The following is a 23,133-nucleotide window of genomic DNA, read 5'->3' on the forward strand; positions in this document are numbered from 1 at the left end:
TGGCTTGCTTGCATTTAATTGAAGGCTCCCTTGCTCGGCTCCCAGCTTGCATTTCTTGCTGTGTTCACAGCCAGTCTTCACATCCAAAGGTCACGAGATCCGTAGCGGCTGAACCGCACCTGGGAGCCTCAGCGAATAGACTCCGCTCTGGAGAGTGACTCGCAAGCCATGAAGCGACTTCCACCGACAGACCTGCCTGCAATGGCCCTGCCATGAGCAGCAGGAGCTTGTGGGAGAGCAGGGAGACGCTGACCCAGGCTTGCTCGCTGGACAGTGGGAGACGATGCTCCTGGTTCTCCCTACGGACCCAGCTGCACCAGCGAGCCGGGCCCTGTGTGTCCCTGATCCCTGAATCTGTTGGCTCCTTTATCTGCACAGTAGACACGCTTGCACGTGCCATTATCTGCGAGAGCACATGGAAGCTCATGGCCCTGGGTATCAGCTCTCCATGGCGCAGATATTTCTGTTTCGCTGGTGGTGACTTACTGCTCTGTGCTGTCTGCCAAATGATTCAACCTCACCTTGAGCCTGGTGCCTTAGGAGCTGCAGCGCTTTGCATATCACTCTTTATTTTATTATTATTTTTTTGTTTTGAGAAGCAGGTCCTGATACAGGAATTAGCACCCGAGGGTCACTCCTGCCCCTTGGTCGCATGCTCCTGTGCCCGGAGGGGACTCTGCTAGTTTGTGCTGCCCCGTTTCTTCCAGACTTCTGCCTGTGCAGCATGAGGCCAGGAAATCCTCCTGCCTGTTCTCCCTTCCTTTCCTGCCCTTCCAAGAGCAAAAACCAGGCAAAAATATATCACAGAATCACAGAAGTGGGGTCGGGAGGGACCTTGTAGCTCTTCAAGTCCAACCCCCCGCCTGGGCGGGAGAAAAGACTGGACTCAAATGACTCCAGCCAGGGAGGCATCCAGCCTCCTCTTACAGACCCCCAGGGTAGGAGCCAGCACCACTTCCCTTGGAAGTTGGTTCCCGATCCTAGCCGCCCTGACCATGAAGTCGCGCCTTCGGATGTCTAATCTAAACCTCCTCTCCAACAACTTGTGGCCGTTATTCCTTGTCATGCCAGAGGGTGCTCGGGGAAGCAAAGTCTCTCCCAAACCCTTCTGGTTCCCCCTCGTGAGTTTACAGACGGTCCCCAGGTCCCCCCTCAGCCTGCTCTTGTGAAGGCTGAACAGGTTCAGGTCCCGCAGCCTCTCCTCGTAGGGCCTGCCCTGCTGCCCCCCGACCATGGGAGTGGCCTCCTCTGGACCCTCTCCATGCTGTCCACATCCCTCTTGAAGTGCGGCGCCCAGAACTGGACGCAGTGCTCCAGCTGCGGCCTGACCAGTGCCGCACAGAGGGGGAGGATCGCCTCCTTGGACCTGCTCGAGATGCATCTGTGGATGCACGACAAGGTGCGGTTAGCCCTGCCAACCGTGACCTCGCATTGTCGGCCCATGTTCATCTTGGAGTCAATAATGACTCCCAGATCCCTTTCTGCCTCCGTGCTCTCAAGAAGGGAGTTTCCCATCTTATAAGTGTGTTGCTGGTTACTACTGCCCACGTGCAGCACCCTGCACTTGTCAGTATTGAAACGCATCCCATTTATGTCAGCCCACCCCTGCAACCTATCCAGATCTTGCTGCAATCTTTCCCTCCCTACTAGTGTGCCCACCTCACCCCGAATTTTGGTATCATCAGTGAATTTAAACAGGTTGCATTTCACCCCCTCGTCCAAATCACTGATGAAGAGATTGAACAGTGTGGGCCCAAGGACCGAGCCCTGGGGGACTCCGCTGCCCACCTCCCCCCAGGTCGAATATGACCTCCACCACCACCCTCTGAGTGCGACCCTTGAGCCAATCTGCAATCCACTGGACTGTGGAGGCATCAATGCCACAGTCGCCTAGTTTTTTAACGAGGATGGGGTGGGAGACGGTGTCAAAGGCCTTGCTGAAGTCCAGAAAGACTACATCCACAGCGACACCTGCATCCATTGCCTTTGTGACCTGATCATAAAAGGCAATCGGGTTGCCTGACATGGCCTGCCCCTAATGAAACCGTGCTGGTTGCCCTTGAGCATCCTCCCTGAAGCCGGCCCATCGCAGATGTGCTCCTTGAGGATCTTCTCAAAGAGTTTCCCAAGGATAGAGGTAAGACTAACTGGCCTCCCTCCTCCCTTTTTTGAAGATGGGGACACGTTGGCTACCTTCCAGTCGTCCGGCACCTGGCCCGAGCACCACGAGTGCTCGTAAAGCCGTGCCAAGGGCTTTACGTCATCTCCTCCAGAACCTGGGCTGCTGACATCTCCAGGCCTCGGGCAGTTCTCATGGCAGGAGATCACAGCATGAGGGGTGATGCTGCTGCTGCTGCCGCCTCGGGGAAGACCGTGGAGCACTTTACACACCATCTCCATGGCATGGAGCGGGGACAGAGCTGTTTTGCTTTCCCCACCTCCGGTGAGCATGGAAAGAAACGGCCGAATGACTGCTAGCAAAGTTCCTTCTTCCGCTTCTGCTCCACCAAGCACCGTCTATGATGCGGTAGCTGTTTACAAGGCAAATAACTGGGACATCCCGGGCGGAAGAGCATTAGGACAGGATGCGTGCACATCCCTGCGTGCAGGCCGGGAAGCAGGCTGCGGAGGAGGTTTGAAACACCTCCGCAACAGCAAATGCCTCTGGGTACCAAGCACAGCAGCTATAGAAACCGCAAGCCCAAGCCATTCTTCTCCGCATTATTGGCCTGGGAAGGCCCCAGTAACTTTTAATCAACAGGTAGGACAAACTTAACCAACCTTTTCCAGGCCGTCTTCTTTGAGGCTGACGATATCCAAGTCAAAGTCGGTCCTTAACCCGCTGGTTTTGTTGAAGACAATCCGTCCAGTTAATCCTTCCCACTGGGCCTGTGGAAGACAGAGAGGGCAGCACAGCTGTTATTTGGCATTATAAATCATCATTTGCTACTGTGGCACAATGCTTCATTTTAATTACTCCGAACACTGATACTCTTTCCCTAAAGAGCATGATTAATTAATAATCACCTCTATCACTGCTCCTGCTGCAGCGCAGGCTAGAGATTTCCATAAATCCTATTATAGTCCTTCCTACAATTTACATTTACACCTTTTGTGTTCCCCGTCTCTCTTGGGACGAGCCCCCAGCATGTTCAAACAATGCAAAACTTCCTAGTACTGCGGGAACGCCGGCAAAGCCAACAGGCGAGGCCCGTCCGGCTTCGGACGGCACTGATCGAGCACACACGCGGCCCACACCCGGCTCCGGCGGGGGATCGTGCTGGCTCCTTAGCTAGCAGATGCAAAGTGCTCCGAAGTCAGAAAGCGCTAATGACTTCTCTGCCTGCTTTTCAAATGGGGAAGTGAAGCCGAGAGAAGCCGAGACCCCGTCCACGTGTGGAAACTCTGATGCTGTAACAAAGTGCAGGGATACTAGGGCAAAAATGCATTTGCCTCGCTGCTGTTTGGGAAGAAGCAATGCTCTGGGCATGCTATCGGCACCACCTTGTCCAGAATCAGCCCGGGACAGCTGATCTCCGCTGTGCTCCTGCTTGCTCTGAGCTAACCCGCGTGAGTCCTGAATGGGCCCCGATCCCCTCGCTGTTGCCTGCCTCCAGCTGCCCCAGGCTAGCGCAGGCACACGCTCGCATTCAAGGCACCGGAGACCGAGTCCCTCAGTGGAGGCAGCACTGAGACGGGAGCTCAGAGGAGCGTCTTCGGCTTTGCCCCTTCCCTCGGCCTGTCCCCGGCTCCTCTACTGAGCACATGCTGGCACGTGGCTGCTCATTTCCTAGCTCTCCGGCGCAGGGGGAGGAGTGGCTGCTAAATGCCAGCCGTGGGCATCCCCGGGGTGGCAGGTAGCATGCAAGCAGGCTGTCTTCGGCTACGGAGAACAACCCACACTGTGCCCTTGGGGATGTCAGGGCTGCAAACTCCTGTCCAGAGCAAGGCCAAGCACGCGTGTGCACGTGTGCCACAGAAGCAAGCACTGGTGCTACCATCTAGGCGAGGCCTGGGGAATCCGGGATGCCTCGATGCCAGGAGGACACCACGACCGCGCTGCTCGCTGAGGCGGTGCCAGGAAGGGAAACGAGGGGCGGGCGCTGGGGTGCAAAGCTCAGCAATTTGCAAAAGGAGCCGACCGAACACACGACTGACACGGTCTTCTGGCAGCCGGAGGGTGCAGCTCCCTACGCAAGGGAACGAAACGACGAGCGGGGACAGAAAGGTGCTGGGACTGGGCCATCCTTCCTGCCTGCCCCCTCTGGGACGCCCCATCCGCCGTGCACATGGACAGGCTGAGCGCAAGGCAGGAGCAGGGCTCGGGCGGGGGGGCAGGGGCTCCCGGTGCTGCAGCAATACGAAGCGGGAATGAACCACGCACAGAAACAAGCAATGCTGGTGTCACCGTTGGGAGCAAGGGAGAGCCTCTTTCCAGATACCTGCCATCATAGCAGTCACGTGGCCTGATCCGTGTCCTCCCCGAGCCCCTTCTCGGACAGGGATGCCCCTGTGGGGGAGAGGCTGGGAAGCCGGGCTGCCATGGGGGGTCTCGCGCCGGCTGCCTGCGCTGTGGGGCTGTTTCGGGAGAGGGTCGGCCACAGTCCCTGGGGCTTCTGCTGCTTCCGCAGTGAAGCCAGCTGCCAGCAGCGACGTGCTCGGGACCCCGGGAGAGGGGGATGATGGCAGCTCAAAGACAACGCAGCTCTCGCTTTGGTCCCCCTCTTCCCCACTTGCTAAATCCCGGGCTCTGCCCAGCACTCGAGGCACGAGTACCACGTGCTGGTGCACACCCAGCGGTCGCTGCATCTCACGGTGGGTCACGTGAAGGCACTGGTGCAATGAAGCCGGTGCCCAGCCCAGGCCTGGAGCCTCTTGCACGCACATCGCTCACGGCTGGTTCTTAAGATTCACGAGCAAAACCATTCGCCTGCTGCCCCGTGCTGCAGCCTGCTCCTCATTAGGAGCCCTGCTTTCAGCCGCTTCATTTCCTTCACGCCGGTGCCTCCGCCTTTGCGGGCCCGAGCCCAAAGAGCGGGCATCCCGTGCACGTGCAGGGTGCAGTGCAGCCCACAGCGCACGTCCACACCTCTCGAGCACTTTTAGCTGGGCACAGGCCACGCCAGCGGGTGAACTGGGAATAGAAACTGGTTTTCCTAGTTCCCAGGCAGGACCCTGCCCGCCGGACCCCTTGCACAGGTCCCAGGCAGCCCTGCTCCCCCCCCTGGAGTCAGGAGTGCCTCGCCCAGTAAGACCAGCAGCACTGGTCACTGGCCAGAACGGCGCGCTGTGTTGTGCCACCGGGTCCAGTCCTGCAGCCCTGCTCCCGCCGTCCCTACCCCGCTGGTGTAATCTGCGCCCCAAAGTGCTGCTGTCCCCACTTTCCTCCCGCCGCCCCGTGCGGGGGAGGGTGCGAAGCAGCCATGGACGCGGGCCGCGCTTTTACCTCTTTTATAAAATTCATGAAGCGCCCGCCGAACCGCCAGGCCTTGTGTCGATGGCACTGCAGGGAGTTGACGGTCATCTGCGGGGCGCGCTGGTAGCACACCGAGACGATGTGGACCGCGTCGTACAACAGGGCAGCATCTGTCTAAAGTAAAGGGGAAGAGCATGGGGGTGGATAACTGTCCCGGAGCGAACGGGCGCTCCTGCGTTGGATGGACTTCCCTGCCTCTGAAAGCAAGACGAGCCCATTACGATCCTCCAGCCTGATCCCCGGGACCCGTAAACCTGCTGCTGCCTCTGTACGCAGCAAAGAGAAAGGCGGAGGAGCAGGAGCCTTCTCCCCACCCAGTAATTTGCACTGAAAGCCATCTCTTTAAATCACAGCCCGGGAGAATGTCAGCTGTCTCTCTGCACCCATCCGGGGGGTTTAATGCACCGGCTGCTCTATGGCCACACACAGAAGATTGCTGGCTGGCACAAAAAAAATGTCAGACAAATAAAAGACAGAATAATAGGGGCTTTTTTCCCTCTTGGGTAGCCACTTCCCTTCCCCCCTCCAACACACAACCCAGGAAAACAGTGGCATCCTGATGTCCTGGACGGGGAAACGAGGAACGGGAAGGGTGAGCAACCTGCCCAAAGCCACACGGCAAGTCTTTGTGAGCAGGAACCGAGCTCAGGTCCCTCGGTATCGGCACACGCTGCTGGCGTGCCCACGTTAATTAAGGGCTCCTCAATAAGGAAGGACACCTATTACTGCTGACAATCCTCCCCTTGGCGCACACAGAGCAGCGGGCTCGCTTTGCAGAGCCCTGTCACAGATTCGGGCCTCTCCCTTCATCAGCCTGTATTTGCACCAGCCCACGGCTGCCATGGGATGATTTGGGGGCTCTTTAATATACTGCAGAGATGTTTTTGGAGAAGACTCGGAGTGAGAGGGGAGACTAAAAGCATGAAACCAAAGAGTGAGGAGGAAGCGGGGTAAGCATCGATAGCAGCTATCAACGGAGGGGCTGGAGACCCCCGGGGACACGTTTTCATAGCCTTGCAGAGCCAGCAGGAACAGCAGGAGCCGGAGGGGCTCTCTTTGGAAACCCGTGTCTGAGCTTTGGGAGGATGCTCCTTGCCGCTGCAGAGGGAAACTGCTCTGCTGAGAGGAGGCGCCTTGGAAAGCGTATTGGGACGTGCACGGCAGAGCCGCTCCGGCCGCTTCCCGGGGGGTGCTCGGCACTCGGGGGCAGCATCGTGGCTCTCCTAACCCCCCCACCTGCCGGGGGCCACGGCAAGAGCCTGTCTCGCTTGCGAGCTTCCAGCCCCGACGTGGACCCAGCGCATGCGCTGCACCCGCGGCTGCCCGCAGGTGAGAGGGGCTGAGTGGCGCGAGGCCGGCAACCCGCCACACAATTTGGTTGCGTTTCAAAAGCAAAACAACAGCCAGCAAGAAACAAATGCCCGTTATTTAGCCAAAGCCTAGACCAATCCCCGCCTCACGCAGCCCACGCAGAGCACAGAGCGGTGGCTGTACCTAGGGCCCCCTCCGCGCATGCAGCAAACCCTCGGGGTTGTAAAGTGCCCCCGTACCATCATCACCCCGTCCAGCAGTCCCGTCTCGGCCTTGGGCGCTGACTGCAGGCGCTCCATGGACCACTTCTCAACGATGGAGGACACGTAGGGGTTCTCCACGTTGAGGATGCGGAAGCCGGTCAGGTTCACTCCGGAGTAGCGGTATGGTTCTAGGTCTAATGCATAAAGATCCTTAAAAGAGAGAAACCAGGTTAAACATTTTGTGCCTCTCTTGTCTTTGCCTCGTTTCCTCGGTGGCACACAGTGTCAGGTGGGGGGATCCAGATGCCCCGGCATTGCTCCTCTCTCACCCCCATCGATTAGTAGCATCCTGCTAGCATCCAGAGAGCTCAGGGGAGCCAGGGCTGCAGTGTGCTGGATGCTGCATGGGATGAGCCCCTTTCCCGACACCCCTGCCATGTAAAGAGCAAGGTCTACAAGGCGTGGGCAGCAAGGGAGGACGGCTGTCCCTGCTCCGCTGAGGCACACGGAGGTCAAATGACTTGCCCAGACTCGGCACGCAGGCGCTGGGAACAAAACTCAGGTCCCGGGAAGCGTGGGACTGCAGGGCCAGGCTGCCTTGCTCCCCTGCGGGCTCACAGCACGTGGGACGCACCATAGGGATTTGCCTTTTGTTTCACTCCAGGTAAAAGTAACCTGAGCTTTGGCTTCCAGGTACCCCTCAATAGAGTGAGGCCTACACCGCTGCGGCGGGCTCCCTCCCCTTTTGGCCAGCCCGTGCCTGTAGCCTGTGCTTGCCACGGCCGGCGACTGAGCCGCTCAGCCGAGCCACTGGTCCCAGGCGAGGGGCACGGGCAGCGCACTCTCCGGGAAGGGCTGTGTCTCATCGCCCTTTGTGAAGCACAGTTGCACGTCTGCAAGGAGTGGGGGATATCTGCCCCTCAATTGAGCCTTGAGCTTGGGGGAAGAATTAAGCAAAACCTCTGATGAAACACGTGGCTAACTGTGTGGATATCATGATGGGAGATGGGGCTGTCAGGCAGGGGACATATTCTCTCTTGCACTGCCATGGTCATAATGTGATCCTGGCTCTGGGGCACGGGCCCATGAGAAGCCCTGATGAAGGCGGGGAGGAGGGTTTTGGTTCAAACAAGACACTGGGCAAGTCCCTAAGAAGCCTGTGGGTCTGTGCTTGGAGAGGACAGCAGGACGCAGGTCCCGTGGGCCAGCTGCAGCACGGGAAGATAGCTCCCTGCCCCAAAAAGCTTGCCGGGCACAACGGGAACGAGCTACAGTGGTCAGCTTCAGCTCTGCCCGTCGCCTCTAGCTCATCCCCGTTGTGCCCAGCAAGCGCTGGGGGCAGGGAGCTATCGCCCCGTGCTGTGTGTGGAGAGCGCCTGGCCCCGTGGGACCCTGGCATATGTCTGGACCCTGCAATGATGCCGTTGCACTGCTGCAGTGGAACCGGGTCCCTTCTTGGCAGCATGCTGCAAAGACACAGACGTGGTTTGCAAAGTCTTTGTGCAAAGCTAATATCCCAGGGAGCACTTTGCAAGGGTTTCATGAGCTGGTCCACGGCAGCTCTGGGGTGTGCAAGCTTTGGCCCAGCTGTGCAGGGCATGGAAGCTCTGCCCAGGGGTGCATTAACATTAGAAAGATGCTCGTGGCTCTCTTTCACGCCTCCTTTCTTTTCTGGAGGGGGGAAGGGAAGGTGCTGCAGAGGTAACTGGGATTTTCCACTGATGGATCAAGGATTGTCAAGTCTCTAAGCCTCTCAGAGGCTGCACGGAGATCTCCCCTGACAATGCAGTTGTGATCTCGGTGCATCCCCAGACTGATGTAAGGACCTGCTCTCACGGAAGTGGTCCTGTCTGGAGCAGCAAGGCACTACATCCAAATAGCAATGCCCAAATCAAAGCGCCATTAAAATCAGTGCAGCCTGGACAGCCAAGCCTGCGTGCTCAGTGGGAGAGTGAGGAATTGCTGCAGCTATTTTCTTTTCATAAGCTTTTAGGGATTTTTTTTTTTTAATGGTGGCTCCCTGTTTGGCATCCACAAAATGCCCAGCTGATGGATGCCATGCCTTCCCGCACAGTTGATGATGGAGTCGTTAATCAATGTCAAGCCCTGAAGGATCAATTATTTTCCCTTGCAAAACGGCAGGCACAAAACCACAGCCCCAGTTAAAAGGGCAGGCTGGAAATCAGGCAGGGATGTCATTTTTCTAAGTGATGCAACGCGATCCAGCTCAGTGCACAGACGGGAGCCTTTCCGGGGACCTTCCCCTCTGCCCCGTTTTACCTCTCAGCTGCAGTTCGACTCCTCTCCCCCTGGAATAAAGGGCAATTAGGAATCCAAGTGGATTTGCAGAGATGGCAGAGGTGCCCCTGACACACGAGCTCCTTCCGGCCCTCCTTTTCCTGCCTGTCCTCAATCCGCATGCTGGAGCATCTGGTCCCATTTTCCAGCTCATCTGCGTTTCCTTCTGGCAGGCATCTCGGTGCAGCGAAGTCGTCTCACTCTTTTCCTGGAGCTTCCCCTCCCAGACCTGCTGAGTTGCCTCTTCCCCATGTCCCAGCTCCCCGGGGGTTTCCCAGCTGAAGTGCTGCCTTTGCTGCTGCTTCAGAGCTGCTCCCAGCTGAGAGCAGGGATCCCTGGAGCTAGGTGCCAGACAGGGTGGTCTCGCTTTGGGGCGGTCCCAATCCTGCAGACATCTGCATTGGCAACTCCCCGGCTGACTTACCCTCCCACACCTCCCTCCTTGGACTTCCACAGAGCAAGGGATGGCACTGCCAGCGGGGTCCCTGTCTGTGCATAAGCACAGCAGATGCCCCTCAGTCCCGATTTCAGGCAAGCTCACTGATGGACTCAGCGCGCTCTGGCTCTCTGACGTGCTGTTTCCTACCGATGACGGGTTTGTTTGCAGCTGGTCCCGAGCATGTGCCTAAACAAGGAAACGCGGTTTGATTTTTATTTAAATGTCTGAAAATCCAGCCCTGGGCACTCACTGTGAAGCCCCCAGATTTGCAAATCATGCCCGGGCCTTTCATGCTTTTCCGGTCATCAAGCACATTCCAGAGATGGTGGCACCGTCGCCCTGCCAGCATCCCTGCATCCAGCCCGCCTGGGCTCTGAAATGCCTTTGGGGGGATCTAGCTCATCCTTCAGTGCTTTTGCCTCCGAGCACCTCTGCAGATTCAGTCCTGGGACATCTTCAGAAGTGGCTGAGACAGGGCGCTGGTAGCATCAGCACCGTGACACCCGTCTCCTCCTTCCCCTTTACGTCATCTCCTCCGCGCCTGCCTTAGACCACTGCTGGTTTGATGGAGATGCCCAAGCCCGCAGCACTCACGCGGGCCAAGCTGCATGCACAGAGGGACGCGCGAGAGACCCTGAGCACCGCGTTCCCCCTCTGGTCATCTCTCCCCGGGCAGCTGCATGAGGGAGTCGGGGCTAGATCCGATCCACAGCCCAACACCTCCTGACGGCCCCAAGTCCCAGCGACCCCGGCGGGCGCCGAGGCTGCTCAGAGCCGGAGAGGGTGCGTGGCCCGTGCGTCTGTGACACCGAGCGCCGGCACCACGGCCTTTGCCACCTCCCACGGCTCTCGTGAGGGAGCTCGAGACAAGGCCGTTCGTGTTGAACTCGGCGAACTGTGCTCAGCCTGGCTGTCTGGCAAAATGTTGAAGCATCCTATGCCAAATGTTGATGCACTGTACTCAGTATTGACGAGGGACCTTTTAGAAACATTCAGTATAGCATAATAGACTAATTCATTAGCACCCCATGGGTCTAGTAGGGAAGAAGCTGGAGCACATGCATTGCAAGCTAGGAAAACATTGCCTCGAGGAGTGACAGATTAAAATATCTTTCCTGTGATGTAACTGTTATTTCAGGAAAGTGGCATTAATTGTGATTGCTTATCTATTAATTTATTATAATTTTTTTTCCATTTTTTTTTTTTCCTTTTCACCTCCAGGCTTTACCTACCCATGAAATGTTCTATAGGCTCAGCTGGGGCTGATTAATAGGAGGTTATCTGGGAATGGCTTAAAGCTGCTTGGAATAGATAATGGCAGCAGGAGTAATTAAAATGTCTTTTGCATTTGAAAAATAAGTTTTGCAATTTTTAAGGGTTAGTTTATTATGTTTCGTTCCTAAAGGGCAAAAAGATAAATGAGTTTTTTAACATCACATGCAATTCAGCAGACTCCCGGACGGCAGCCTCCTCAATGCAAACAAAAACGGCACGCCAAGAGAAATGCCTCCTGGAGTCGGAGGGGAACTAGACTGTATTTAATGAGACTAGAGGTAATTTCAACCTAAGGTCTCCTTATGCCAAATAAACCTGTAGCATTAAACTATCTGCCCCCTCCCTCCCTCCCCCAGGGGCAGGGCTTGCCTTGGGCTTTCGGAGCAGATGGGCACCCAGTCACGCCTGCGATGCAGCCCCCACGCACCTTGCTCCCACGGCCCTGCACCCCCGGTGCTAGTGCATGCTCAGCCAGAGGATAAAGGGCTGAAGAACTGCTGTGGGCCAGATTCTCCTCTCCTCTGCCCTCCCCGGTGTAAATCTGGGGTGCCTTCAGAGACGAAGGGTGGTAGAAGTGGTGTAAAATCAGTGGCATTCAGAGACAGTGAGAGCCGAGCTTTTAGCACAGGCATTCGGGCGGTACTTCAACAAGGGACCGCTGCAAGAGAAGAATGGCCCCTGCGCTCGGGCCAGGGCTCAGCACGGTGCTGCGGTCCCCGTTGCACAGCCCAGGCGCCCCCACCCCCGGGGGAGCTCTCCGGCCGCCGGCAGCCCCTCGCATTTCATACGCAAAGACAGGAGGGAAGGCAGAGCTGAGATACGTTACCAGAGTCGTGAAGATGAAGTGGTAGTACTCCGTCATCATCCCCATGGCCATGGCCTGAAGAAAAGCAGGGAGAACCCGGTTAGTGAGAGGCAGAGCACGACCCTCTAGCAGAAAGCAGCTAACGGCTGGTTGAGAGGCAGGGCCAAAGCCTTTGGGTGCTCCGCTAATTCAGCAAAGCGCCTCGGCAGGCGCGTCGTGTTCAGACACCAGCCTGTGCACGGTGCTGGGTCTCATGGCTTAGTTTGCACCAGTGTAGGGAGCACCCAGCACCCGCCGGCTTCAGCAGAGGTTGCAGGTGTGGGAAAAAGGACATATGACTGCAATCGTGCATCTGCGTCCGCACACGGACACTGCCAAGCAAAACCCCGGCTCTGTCTGAGCTTCTTGCTCCGGCCCGGCTGGGGCGGAGGGAAAGAAAGCGTCTGTGTTTGCTGCGCTCCCATACGCCGGGTGATGGGCAGCTGCATAGACACCGAGGCAGGGGCACAAAACAGACTGCTCCCCACGCCATTACTCTGCATGCCGACCTTGCAAGGGGAAGGGAAAAGCTTTCCCCCACCTCTTAAACTGGTGCGTGGCATTCATCTGCAATTTTATCCCCCGCAGCTTGTGTGGCTCTTTTGTACCTACCACAGGCATGCAGCTAATTAAGAAGGAAAATGACTATCTACCCATTCTTCCCGAGCACAAGAAACAGAAGAGCATAATTAGGACTCGGCTCCCTTCCTGACCCCAGGAATGTTTCCGGTTAGAGTCCAGAGTTGAAAAGAAGAAAAGAAAAGCGGGGGGAGAAAGAGAGTCATTCCTGTGCGTCATCACTAGTGTCAAATCAATTAATATAAATTGAGTAGAGTTGCCTAGGACTGGCACCGGGCTGGTCTGGCACCTGCCCCGGTGCGAAGTGCTTCCAAGAGGCCCAGCCTGGATGTCAGCAGGGCCGGGCCGAAGGACGAGTCTGTCCGTGCAGCGAGCCTGAAAGCCAAGCCAGCTCCACGGGCTGCGACTGTCTCACAGCTGCCCTGGCTCCTCGGAGCTGGGGACAGCCGCGTATCGGCATCTTCCTGGACGAGGGTCCGGGGCAGCGCCCGGCACACTGGCCCCGGCTTTCAGCATCTCCTGCCGCAGCTCCTCCGGGGCTCTGCTCACGGAGTGGAGGATTGGGAAAGGAGGCGCCGGAGCCCTTTAAAACCGTCCCTGAGAGCCACGGGGCTTCAGCTCACCTGGGGTGCAACGGGGGAGGCTTTGCTTCCCTCTGCTCTCTGCGCAGCTCTGCTAAAATTACTAGGGCAGAGTTTAGCTCTGAGGAAAAGAGACAGTTTGAAAGCAAGCAGGAGGTCTGGAGAGCTGGAAAAATGGAGCATCGCCCAAGCACCAGGCTGCAAAGTGGGACATTTTCCCACTGCCTCTCTGTGGCCTGGATACGAATGCAAAGCCAGGCAGGTCTCGAGCCCGGGCAACACCAGAGCGGCAGGGATCAGACCCAATCTCCTGTCTGGTGCATGCAGCAGCCTCCCAAGGGCAGAATAAACCCCTGCCTTTGTAAAGGAAGAAAAGGGGAGCGAGTGGGGTGATGCCGCAGGGGAAGCCACAGAGACACCGCGGGAGAAGGGAACATGGGGGCGGCGTTAACATTAACAGACCCACGCACAGCCACCCACCGCGATGGGCAGGAGAGAAGCCAGGGAGCAAATGGGTTCATCTACCAGTGATGCAGACACGGAGATCAGCGATACCTGGGGGCTGTGCGAGGCCTGCTAAGAAAGCCTGGCTTCCCGATAGATGTTGTCAAAGAATCTGCTGGTCCCAGAGGCCAAAAATGTGAATGCCTTAACCCCCGTGTCGTCCCAAGCAGCCCACGCTGGCCGGCAAGCCATGGGACAAGTTCCTCTGCATCCCCGAACGGGGAAAGGTCTTGGGGTCCCAAGTGCTAACTATGAGCTGCCTGCAAGCTAATGGCATAAGGGGATTATTTCTTACATCTTAAATAGATTCGGAGGATTTGAGGCATGACTGGTGTTCATGGGTGCCCGGGTGGGCACTCAGCTCCTGAAACTTGGATCGCTTTAAGGCAACACAGACACCCAGATCTACAACTGCTTTGGGGGATTTGGACCCAGATGCCTATTTTACTTACTTTACTTTATTTTACTTAATTTTTAGGGCATGGCCTGTAGGACTCGTGCCCTTCTTTGCATTGCATTGGAAGAGTCAGAGAAGAGGGAGAACTCAGAGGACTTGGTAGAGGTCAAATCTGCATGCGTTTAATTGCCAGTGTTTGTTAAACGGCTGGAGAAGGAAACGGGGCAGAGATGCTGTGCACGGCGAAGGAGAAAGGATCCAGGTCCAAAACTTCTCTCTCTCGCAAGCACCTCCTGCATCTTCTGCAGTCTCTTTCTTTCTTCACCAGGACTCGAGGCTTTTCACAACGCACAGGAATGCAACGCTGCAGGGTGAAAGACCCCAATGGCGAGTTGCAATTAGCTCCTCCATAACCTGTTTTGTGGAGAGGAGAGAGGCTCCTTTTCCCAGGCTTCGCTGGCTGCTCCAGGTCAGCATTTCTCACTGCCCAGCAGTGAGGACAAGAGAGGACTAGGACAGACCCGTCTGTCCCGGCACGTGTAAGCGTATGCACACCAGGCGGCTTAGCCAGCACTGCACGGCTGGCTGGGCAAATACGTGCAGGCACCACTTCAAGGTGTGAACGGGGTTTACAACACCCTGGCGCACTTCGGTGCCGGGTCTGCAGGCAGACGTAATCCATGCACCGCTGCCAAGCAGAGATCTCTGTTGTTGTCCTGGAAAAAACCCGCCGGAGACGCAGGGAAGCTTCCTTCTCTCCCACCCCCACTCCCCGCCCCTCCTCTTCCCTCACGACGAGGAGTGGAGCAGATGGCACAATAAACTATAATAAACTGCATAATAAGTGAACAGCACCAAACGCAGCCAGCATGTTAAAGTAACAGGCAGGAGAAGGCGCTGTGTCCTGGGCTCTCCGCACGCTCGGGGCATTTCCCTTCATTTTGCAGCGGCACAGGGGTTGCATGGGACAGTCGCCTCCTGCTTGCTGAGCTGCTCGGTCCTTTGAGCGTTCATTTAATCAGGGCCTGGTGTCCCACTGGGCTGCTATAAATGACACTGATGTTTGCTATTTTTTAACATTCCTTGTGCAAACATTTTGCTTGGCCTCCTGGCAACCCTGTACCATAATGGCACGTACATAAGAGGAAGAGCGGGGGGGCCTCCAAGCCTTCTGGCACGTGAGACGGAGGAATTAGGGAGTTGCAGGGAGGTGGAAAAGGCAGGTCGCTGGAAAATCACTGACATCTAGGCTCAAATGCAGAGAACAGCTCAACACAGTGATAAGAGGACCCGGGAATGTCATATTCTTCTTGGCATTTCCATTTTGACCAGATCTGTGCTCCTTGTGTCAATGCACATGTGTGTGTGTGCTCCTTGTGTCAATGCACATGTGTGTGTGTGCATGCACGCCTGCTCAAAAGATAGCTAGCCAGAGCTATAGCAGCTGGTGCCGTGCGCCAGGATGAGCGTGTTCAGACTCTGGGTCAAGGTGATTCAAAGAAGATTCAAGCAGCACGAAGCAAGTGCAGGGACACGACTACGGGAAGGGCGAGAGACCTGGGCAAGAGCAGACGTCTGTGCAGGGGGAAATAAAGTGCTGCCCGCCCGGTCCCCGGGGACCGCAAGCGTTGGGGGATCACGGCGCGCAAACCGCAGCCGAGGCAGCCGCAGCCATTTCCCTCTGTGGAAGATGCTGATTTTCTGTGGGCATTTTTATTATTATTATTTACTTGTAGTGACTTGGGGAGTTTTTCCAGTGTCACTTGGTCTTTTGATCCTTTGCAGAAATCAGAAATATTTCATAGGGTCAAAATCCCAATTTCCCACTGAAAGACCAAATTAGATGGACACTGGGTTAATCCTGAGAGGCATTCGGGGCCCAAGCAGGGACCGGCCCCTCCTTGCCCCGCCGCTCTGTGGCTGAGACGGCTTTGCAGTGGGAAAACCACGGCGGGCCCCCGCCTCGCTCACCTGCTTGAGGATCTGCGCGGCCATGAGGTGGCTGCAGTCGAAGATGATGCGAAACTCCCTGCCCCGCTTCATCTCCTTGAGCAGCGGCCGCGCGTCCTCCGTGTCCAGGGGCAGCTGGCGGATCTTGAGCCGGATGTTGTACCGCGACGGGGCCATGATGAGCTCCTGCAGCCGGATGAGGCCTTAGGCAGCAGCGGGGCAGAGAGAGAAACCGCAGCGTTATGCAGGGAAGGGCGCGCTCGTCTCACCTCCGCCGCCCCCGCCTTCGTCCTACTGGGGGGCGAGGGGGCACGGGGCACCCCATTTGCAAGGGAAGCTTTGCAGTGAAGTCACCCCAGCCCTGCACGTCCGCGCCTGCCCCCGCCCCCTCGTTAGCATTTTGAAAAATAGTCTGTCACAACAAAGGAGCTGCCTGGGACGAGCTTTTAAATTGCAGCAGTGTTTAGGGCTGTGGTTTGCCAGCCAGCCATGTCCGGTACCCCGACCCCTCGTGCCCCCGGCCCGGGAAGGGTGGCTTGGTCTCAGCCCTGGGGCTGCAGTCCTCGGGGTCCAAGAAACGTGCTCTGGGGAAAAGAGAGGAGCAATGCAGGCAGCTCGACACACCGGCCCCATTTTTGATGCAGGAGAGAAAGAATCGGCTCTCAAATCAACAGGCCCTTATGAAAAACTGACTCTGGCACCGAGCTCCCACCTGACGAGAGCGCCTTGGTTAGCACAAGCGTGCAGACCGGGGCTTGCCGTCTCCCTCCATGCTCATTTCTCACCTTTGGAGTGGGTGCGGAGCTGCCGTCCGAGCAGCTGGATAAGGGCAAGAAGAAACCCAACAGCAGCCCGCTGCAAAGAGCAAGAAACCGTGCACGGTATCCCTGCTCCTCGTGGCAGAACGGCACTAGCACGCGTCACGGAGGGAAACAGCACACGGCCCATGCGTGCCCCGGGGCCGTCAGGCCACGTTCTCGGCAGCCCTCCCCAAAGGAGACCGCTTGGTAGCTTGGCACTGGCTGGGCTGGCCACCCAGCGTGGCGCTGATCTGCAGCACGGGGCTTTGCCTTTCCCTGCCATCAGGAGCACCGCTCGCTTGTGTCATTTTGCAAGCTTGGCTTGGTGGCACGAGCCAGAAAGCAAAGGGCTTTTACATTCAGGTTGGCTGTTGGCTGGAAATTTGGCATCCTCTGTGGCAACAAGAGTCCTTTTGCACAGGGACGCGGCAGCAACGACTGCAACGGAGCTGCAGCGAGAGCACCAGAGAGGTCGTCCTGTCGCCCGGCCTCTGATCGCTGGTGGCCGTGGCCATGCCCAACAGACCATGAAGGAGAAGTTTCAGCAGCAACCCAAAGGACCCTGTCCAGTCTGGTTGTGAGCGCACGAGGACTTCCTACCTTTCTTTGCAGACCAACTGCAGGACATGGCGCGGGTTTTCTCTGCAAGGGGCGCGCTAGGACAGTCCCTACAAGGAACCCACGATAGAGAAGCTGCATCAGCTCGTCCTTCACCTACCTGTACTGTCATCATACACAACGGTAGCTGACCTCCATTTCAAATACTGTACGAGGTCCAGAATGGCATGGCTCAGAGAAGCATAGTCAGGGTAAAGGTTGACATAGAAAGTGTCCTTGTTATCCAACGGGTGATGCTTCCATCGGAGTTGTATGTGGGGGACTTCCAGTGCATTGCAAATGGACTGAACGGCATTGGTACAGGAGCCTTGAGAAGGCCCAAATATTGCTACCACCCCAAGAGCGAGCTGGTCACAGGCTGCAATAGAAAAGGATCAAGGCTGTCAATACACCAGATGACATCCCTCCCTGCACCCTCCCTCCAGGAGCGCATACAATCAGAAAACATGAGGCTTGGAAGGGGGTCACCCCTTGCTCCAAGCAGGACCATCCCCAACCAGCACAACCACAGCACAAACATCACAGGCATCTGGGAAGCGACCCCCCCAACACCTCTCCTGCCATAAAAATGATGGCATCAGGTGTGACATGCTCCAAAAACCGAAGGGCGCAGCCGGTGAGAGTCTTAGGGTGGGTTTGAACACTGGGTTGCAGCCGAAAACCTGGATATTTAGCAGAAGCGGCTAGCAGCAAGCTCTAGACGGCTTCGTTACGTTAAATAAAAAGCTGATTCACCTCGCTCTGAAAAGTGCTCTCTGCTCGTGTGGGTGCAGTGCCTCCCTTGGAAAATAAAAAGCATTTATAAGGGCATCGAGCTCAATAAAGAAAATGGTTGAGAGCGAGGCACTGGAAAAGTTGCTATCGCTGGCAAGCAGGGTCCTTGAGCCTTTACGCCTGCGAACAAAGGCCCTCCATTGACTCTTTCCCCTTGTCGGGAGGATGACCACTTGACCGAATGGAGGACCCAGCCCTTCCTGCAGCCAATCAAGGTAACAAGAGCCTTTTGCATAATCATCAGCTTCAAGGAGGCTCCACTTAGCACTTGCTCCATTCAGGGTCCGTCAGGAGAGAAGCTGAACACTTCTCAGCACGGTCCCGAGCGTTTATTCTCTCCTCTCCTGACTTTAAAGGTCTGGATGCTTTCCCCCGCTCACAACTGACTGGTGCAGGGGTGACCAACCCGGGCACACCCGGAGGGGCAGGCAGCACAGCTGCAGACCGGATAGGGAGCAGAAAGCAGAGCAGCAGCTCAGACAGGGAGAATCAGGCAGAAAATCAAGCAGAGGAAAAGGAGTGGAGATGTACTTAATTAAAGTCCATCTGTATTGCAGACATGGAGTGCAACGCAGCCTCGGAGGCTCCCGTTACCTGTCTTGGAAGCTAGATGTGATGGGCAGTGCAGGAAACAAAAAAGCTTCCTGCCGTGGAGCTGGTGGACACATGCACACGTGTGCGTGCACACGTGCTGCTATTCTGCAGCTGCCCTCAGCGCCCTTCTGCCAAATGTTCACCACCCAGCAGTCACCACCGCACGAGACACATCACGCTGGCACAGTGAAGGGTCAGAGGACCCTTAGGGAAACGTCTAAGATAAGAAAGACCAAAAAACCCGCATGGCCCCGATACCTGGCAAGCTCTTTTGCTACACGTTAGCACCTGTCTGTGTCGGTGCCCCTCCGACCCGCCAACTCAGACAGCTGGATGCAGACACAAAATATACACATCTTTCTCGTAAAACATTGCACTTTCTTTATAACCCTCGTTCTCCTTCACCCTGCAGTCCCTCATCGTGGGTAGCTGGGACAGGAGGTGATCCAGCAATGGTGACAACTCCCTGCTGGGCGCAGAAGGACCGGCTGCCTTTTCTCCAAGTGTGAATATTTTGTGGAAGGAAAGAGCAGGGCCTGGACCTCTGTGCCCAACCCTAGGGTCAGACTTGGAGAGACATCTTCCCGAGGCTCTCAAAATGTTTGGTTAAGTGTTCTCCTAGTGCCAAAATACCCCCGGAAGGCCAGTTTCTCTAAGGAGGTGAGCACAACCTGAAATGGTGCCAATGATTAACACCACAAAAAAACCCACCAAAATTAGAGAACAAGAAAAGAGAAAAGGGGAAAACTTTCTCAAGAGGCTTGAGCCTTTTTGGACTATGTCTTTGGAGGTTGTGGTACATAAATAAAATCTTGCATGCTTGTCTGAGCCACGAGCTCACGGGGACCCAGCTTTGCTGCACCGCACCCTCGCACTTTTCAAAGTGCGAACCAGAAGAACAGCAACCTTAGCAAGAAAGAAAGAAAAAAAAAGAGCCTGCATATATAACAGGCAAACACTCTTTAACATCTGGACAAACCACTAGCTCAAATGCTGCTTCATCGTCATGTTTTGTCTCTTCTTTTACTGCAAGTGTGTGTGTGTGTGCGCGCGCGCGCGTGCATGTGTACGGACTCTATTTCTTGGGCAAGATGGGTAGCCTTGAGCTAGCAATGCAGACGAGCGAGGTGATAACACATTAGTGAAACCGGAGAGCCCGGGTTAAAACCACCTTATTTACTCATCACATCCCATTAGTGTCATTTCTATGAGGAGCTGCAGACTTCAATGAGCGTTGGAGAGAGCTCGCTTAGCCCGGCAGACAAATGGCCAAGTGACTCAAGCCTGAAATTAGGACCAGGAGGTGCAGGGCAGAGCATCCCCTTGGCAGTGGCTTGGTCTCCTGGGACTGAGGTGACCTCTCGGGACTTCAAGCAGCTCAGCTGGAGACCCAGGCAATACCCCCACGTGCACAAAGGACGCTGCAGCGCCCCGGGCTTGTCATACAGAGCGATGCACTGGGAATCGCTCCTGACCCCAAGGAGAGACAGCTCCGATTATTCATGCTTCTCCTATGCTCGGAGTCTCCTGTGGTGCGAACGTCATCTAGATTGAAACATTTGCAAGAAAAACATAATGTGGTTCAACGTGTGCGCCTTGGTCTGTTTGTTTTAGTAACGAGACCATTGCACAGTTTACACCGGAGAAGCACGCCCGGGCGGAATAGCTGCAGGTCCCTGCGGCCATCCCTCCTTTCTGGCCGTGGCCAGGCCAGGGTGCAAGAGCATCCCTCCGCATGAGCGACTCTGAATGGAGCGGGGGCTTGCCCAGCACCTCCCCATGTTAGCACTCATCGGGCTGACCTCTGTACCCCCTTTATAGCATCCAGGCAGCCTCCCGTCTGCCCGCCCAACCCATAGACACGATGTCCTTCAGTGAACAGCGGTCTGGCCCAAAGGTGTGCTCCAGACAGCATGCACACGCTGTGCTGCACTGCACTGCACTGTTCTCTTCACAGGAGATGAAATGCAAAATTCATTGAGATATTTTATTGCCACAGGCTTTTACCAGTCCCTTGCAGGTATGCTGAGCCTGACCACCTTCGGGCTGCCATGGAGGAAGATGAAAATGGGCAGGAAATTATTATATTCTTAAATAAATGAAGCAGTCCATTAATAACCTTTCCATTCCTGGTGATGTGAGCAAAAGCCACCTCTGCTTAAGCCAAACAGGGCGGATCTTCACCCGAGGGTTGGCCACGTAACCGATAAAGAGCCTGCTTACCTTTCTTAGTGGCTTCAAAACTGTCGTGGAAGTGTATCCTCTGAATGTCATACGTTAGCGTTGTGTTAGGCAGCAGAGTCCTATTTCTATTAATGATATTGGCAGAAAACCTGAAGGCTTGCTCCTCGGCGCTCATCACCTGGGCGTTGGGGCCGTCCACATACTCGAAGATCCCCCCTGCAAGACAGCGCAGAAAGAAGTCGGCCAAAAGGTCCCGGCCCTGGCAAGCAAGGAGACACCCCGTGCAAAGCCCAGGCCTTTCGCAGCTACGTCAGGGCTGTAGCCACCCCCGCCGGGGCCGTGCCCCTCTCTTCTGACCCGGGCCCAATTTCCCCACCAGGAAGCATGGGGGAGGCTGCGGGGATGCGGCCCTTAGTCACTGCCACACAACTCTCCGTGTTCGGCCCCGAGACGGCAGCCAGGGCACCGGCGACCCACATCTGTCCGCTCACGGTGACCCCAAAACAGCAAGCGAGGCCTTGGAAAGCAAGGCTTTCTGGCCCCTTCTGCAAGAGCTGGTGGCCTGTAAGGCCCTGCTTACAAACACAAGCGTCTCGGGGAGAAAAGCAGTAGGACGGAGGGAGAAAATATTCCCTGACTCTTGCTGTGTCCTTCCTCCCACCATCGAAGGCAGAGGTCCCACAGGCCGGCAGTGTCCGAGGGAGGGACAAGGCTGGGGCTCTCCGAAACGTTTGCATTGATAATATTTCCTCCCTCCATCAGGAAAAGACATATTTTGACCGAAGCAAACACTGCAAGAGACTCACTAAACACCAAAAGGAAAGACTGGCCAGCAAAAACATGGCGGTATTTTTTTCAGTGTTCAGGAACAAAGCTTTCTTTTCAAACACAGATAAAAGGAAATGTCACTTAAGTTTTCTTTGGTTTTCACAAATGCTTTCTGCACCCAAGACAAACGCAGCAGTGACGTTCCCGTGAACACAAGTGACATTTACTACTAACGAGCTGTTGCGAGAAGATTACAGGGTGCAGCCAGGAGCGGCAGTCAAGAACTTTCTGATGAAACCTTTTTTCCATCAGAAAATCCTGTTTCATCCAAACCAAAACCACTTGCAGGAAAGGCTTGGTTTGGGGGTTAGCAATAATTGGGGAGGGGAAAGAAAACAAATTGCCAAACAGTGGGGGGTTTTGACATTTGAAGGGATTCGTTTATTTGTCTGCTTATTTTGCTTTGAAGTGGCTTTGATTTAGTTCGCTGGCACTAAAACCTTAGCAGAAATTCAAAGGTCAGAAGCAAAGTCATCTTCTCACGGGCTTGTCAAATGAGCTGTCTTTTCCAGAATCGTGCACGAGCAATGGTTCTTCCCATTGCTCCAGCGAGGTCCTTCGTGCAGGTCTCACCGAGGAGCTGGCAAACGAGCTGGTGCTCCCTGGTCCGCACTTCGCCGCGCCCGCGTGTGCTCATGTCACCCGCGTAGCCCTGTTTGGTGATGCTGCTTGTGACCTTGCAGCTGGCGTGCGCGGGCGGTTCGGGCATCGCACCGTGCAAAGTGAAATTCCAGATGAACAAACTGGAAGGAGCACCGATTGACCCAACCGGATTTTTTTTTATTTTTTGCATGATCTGCTTACAAAATAAAATCAAATGTCAGGATTTCTGCTTCTGGCAGCCTGGGGGGCATGTCGAGAGACCCCGAGAAGTCTTCTGGGAGGGGAGGAAGGCCAGCCTGGGCACAAACCCTTGGGGGTCTGGAGCCTTTCCTGGCCCAGGCTCCAGCTTGTACGAGGGTGAGGAGATGGCTTCCCCCGGTGCCGCTGCCTGACATGCTGTGACATCTTGCCAGTCGGCCGTGCTGCAGACAGCCGGTTCCCCTTGCCCTGCGCAGCCGTCGCGCCATGTAAATAGTGCAGAGATGTGGCGAGGGAAGGGCTCCGGGGTGCAGGCTGCAGCTGCTCTCTGCTTCTCCGCGCTTCCCTCTTGGTCCTTCCCTATTTTTAGCACTCCCTGTCCCATCTTTTCTCTCTCCTTGTCTTTTACTCTGCAAGTTCATAGCTCAGACAAGCAGAAACGTCTGAGCCTACCAACAGCTACCAGCTGGGCTGCTCCCTAATGCACAGCTTGCAGGCTAATGCCATCATAGGTCCCCAAAGGCAGCAACCTCGGGTCAGGGTATGGCTTGGCTCTGTCGGTGAGGCTCCACATTGACACCCCCTCTCACTGAGGGTGTAAATTAGGTAATGATGACTCCTCTTCTCCAAGTCACAGAAAACAGTCTCTAGCCCTTCCAGAACCATGGGAAGACACA

The 23,133-nt window shown here is 55.9% G+C and overlaps 1 protein-coding gene across 4 annotated transcripts in view; it reads right to left on the minus strand.

The window, feature by feature from the left end:
* Window positions 1-23,133, minus strand: part of GRIK3 (glutamate ionotropic receptor kainate type subunit 3) — a 168,152-nt gene that overhangs the window by 56,679 nt on the left and 88,340 nt on the right. For all 4 annotated transcript variants that reach the window (XM_090056718.1, XM_090056715.1, XM_090056717.1 and 1 more), the window contains exons 2-8: window positions 20,867-21,043; window positions 17,376-17,633; window positions 15,879-16,060; window positions 11,829-11,882; window positions 7,027-7,200; window positions 5,447-5,590; window positions 2,782-2,889 (exon numbers count right to left, since the gene is read on the minus strand). In XM_090056718.1, the coding sequence (XP_089912844.1) occupies window positions 2,782-2,889; window positions 5,447-5,590; window positions 7,027-7,200; window positions 11,829-11,882; window positions 15,879-16,060; window positions 17,376-17,633; window positions 20,867-21,043 (1,097 nt within the window). The remainder of the gene's footprint in view (window positions 1-2,781; window positions 2,890-5,446; window positions 5,591-7,026; window positions 7,201-11,828; window positions 11,883-15,878; window positions 16,061-17,375; window positions 17,634-20,866; window positions 21,044-23,133) is intronic.

Source organism: Crocodylus siamensis, chromosome 7, assembly GCF_052110815.1.
Source record: "Crocodylus siamensis isolate JL-2025a chromosome 7, ASM5211081v1, whole genome shotgun sequence".
In the NCBI taxonomy this organism is placed as follows: domain Eukaryota; kingdom Metazoa; phylum Chordata; order Crocodylia; family Crocodylidae; genus Crocodylus; species Crocodylus siamensis.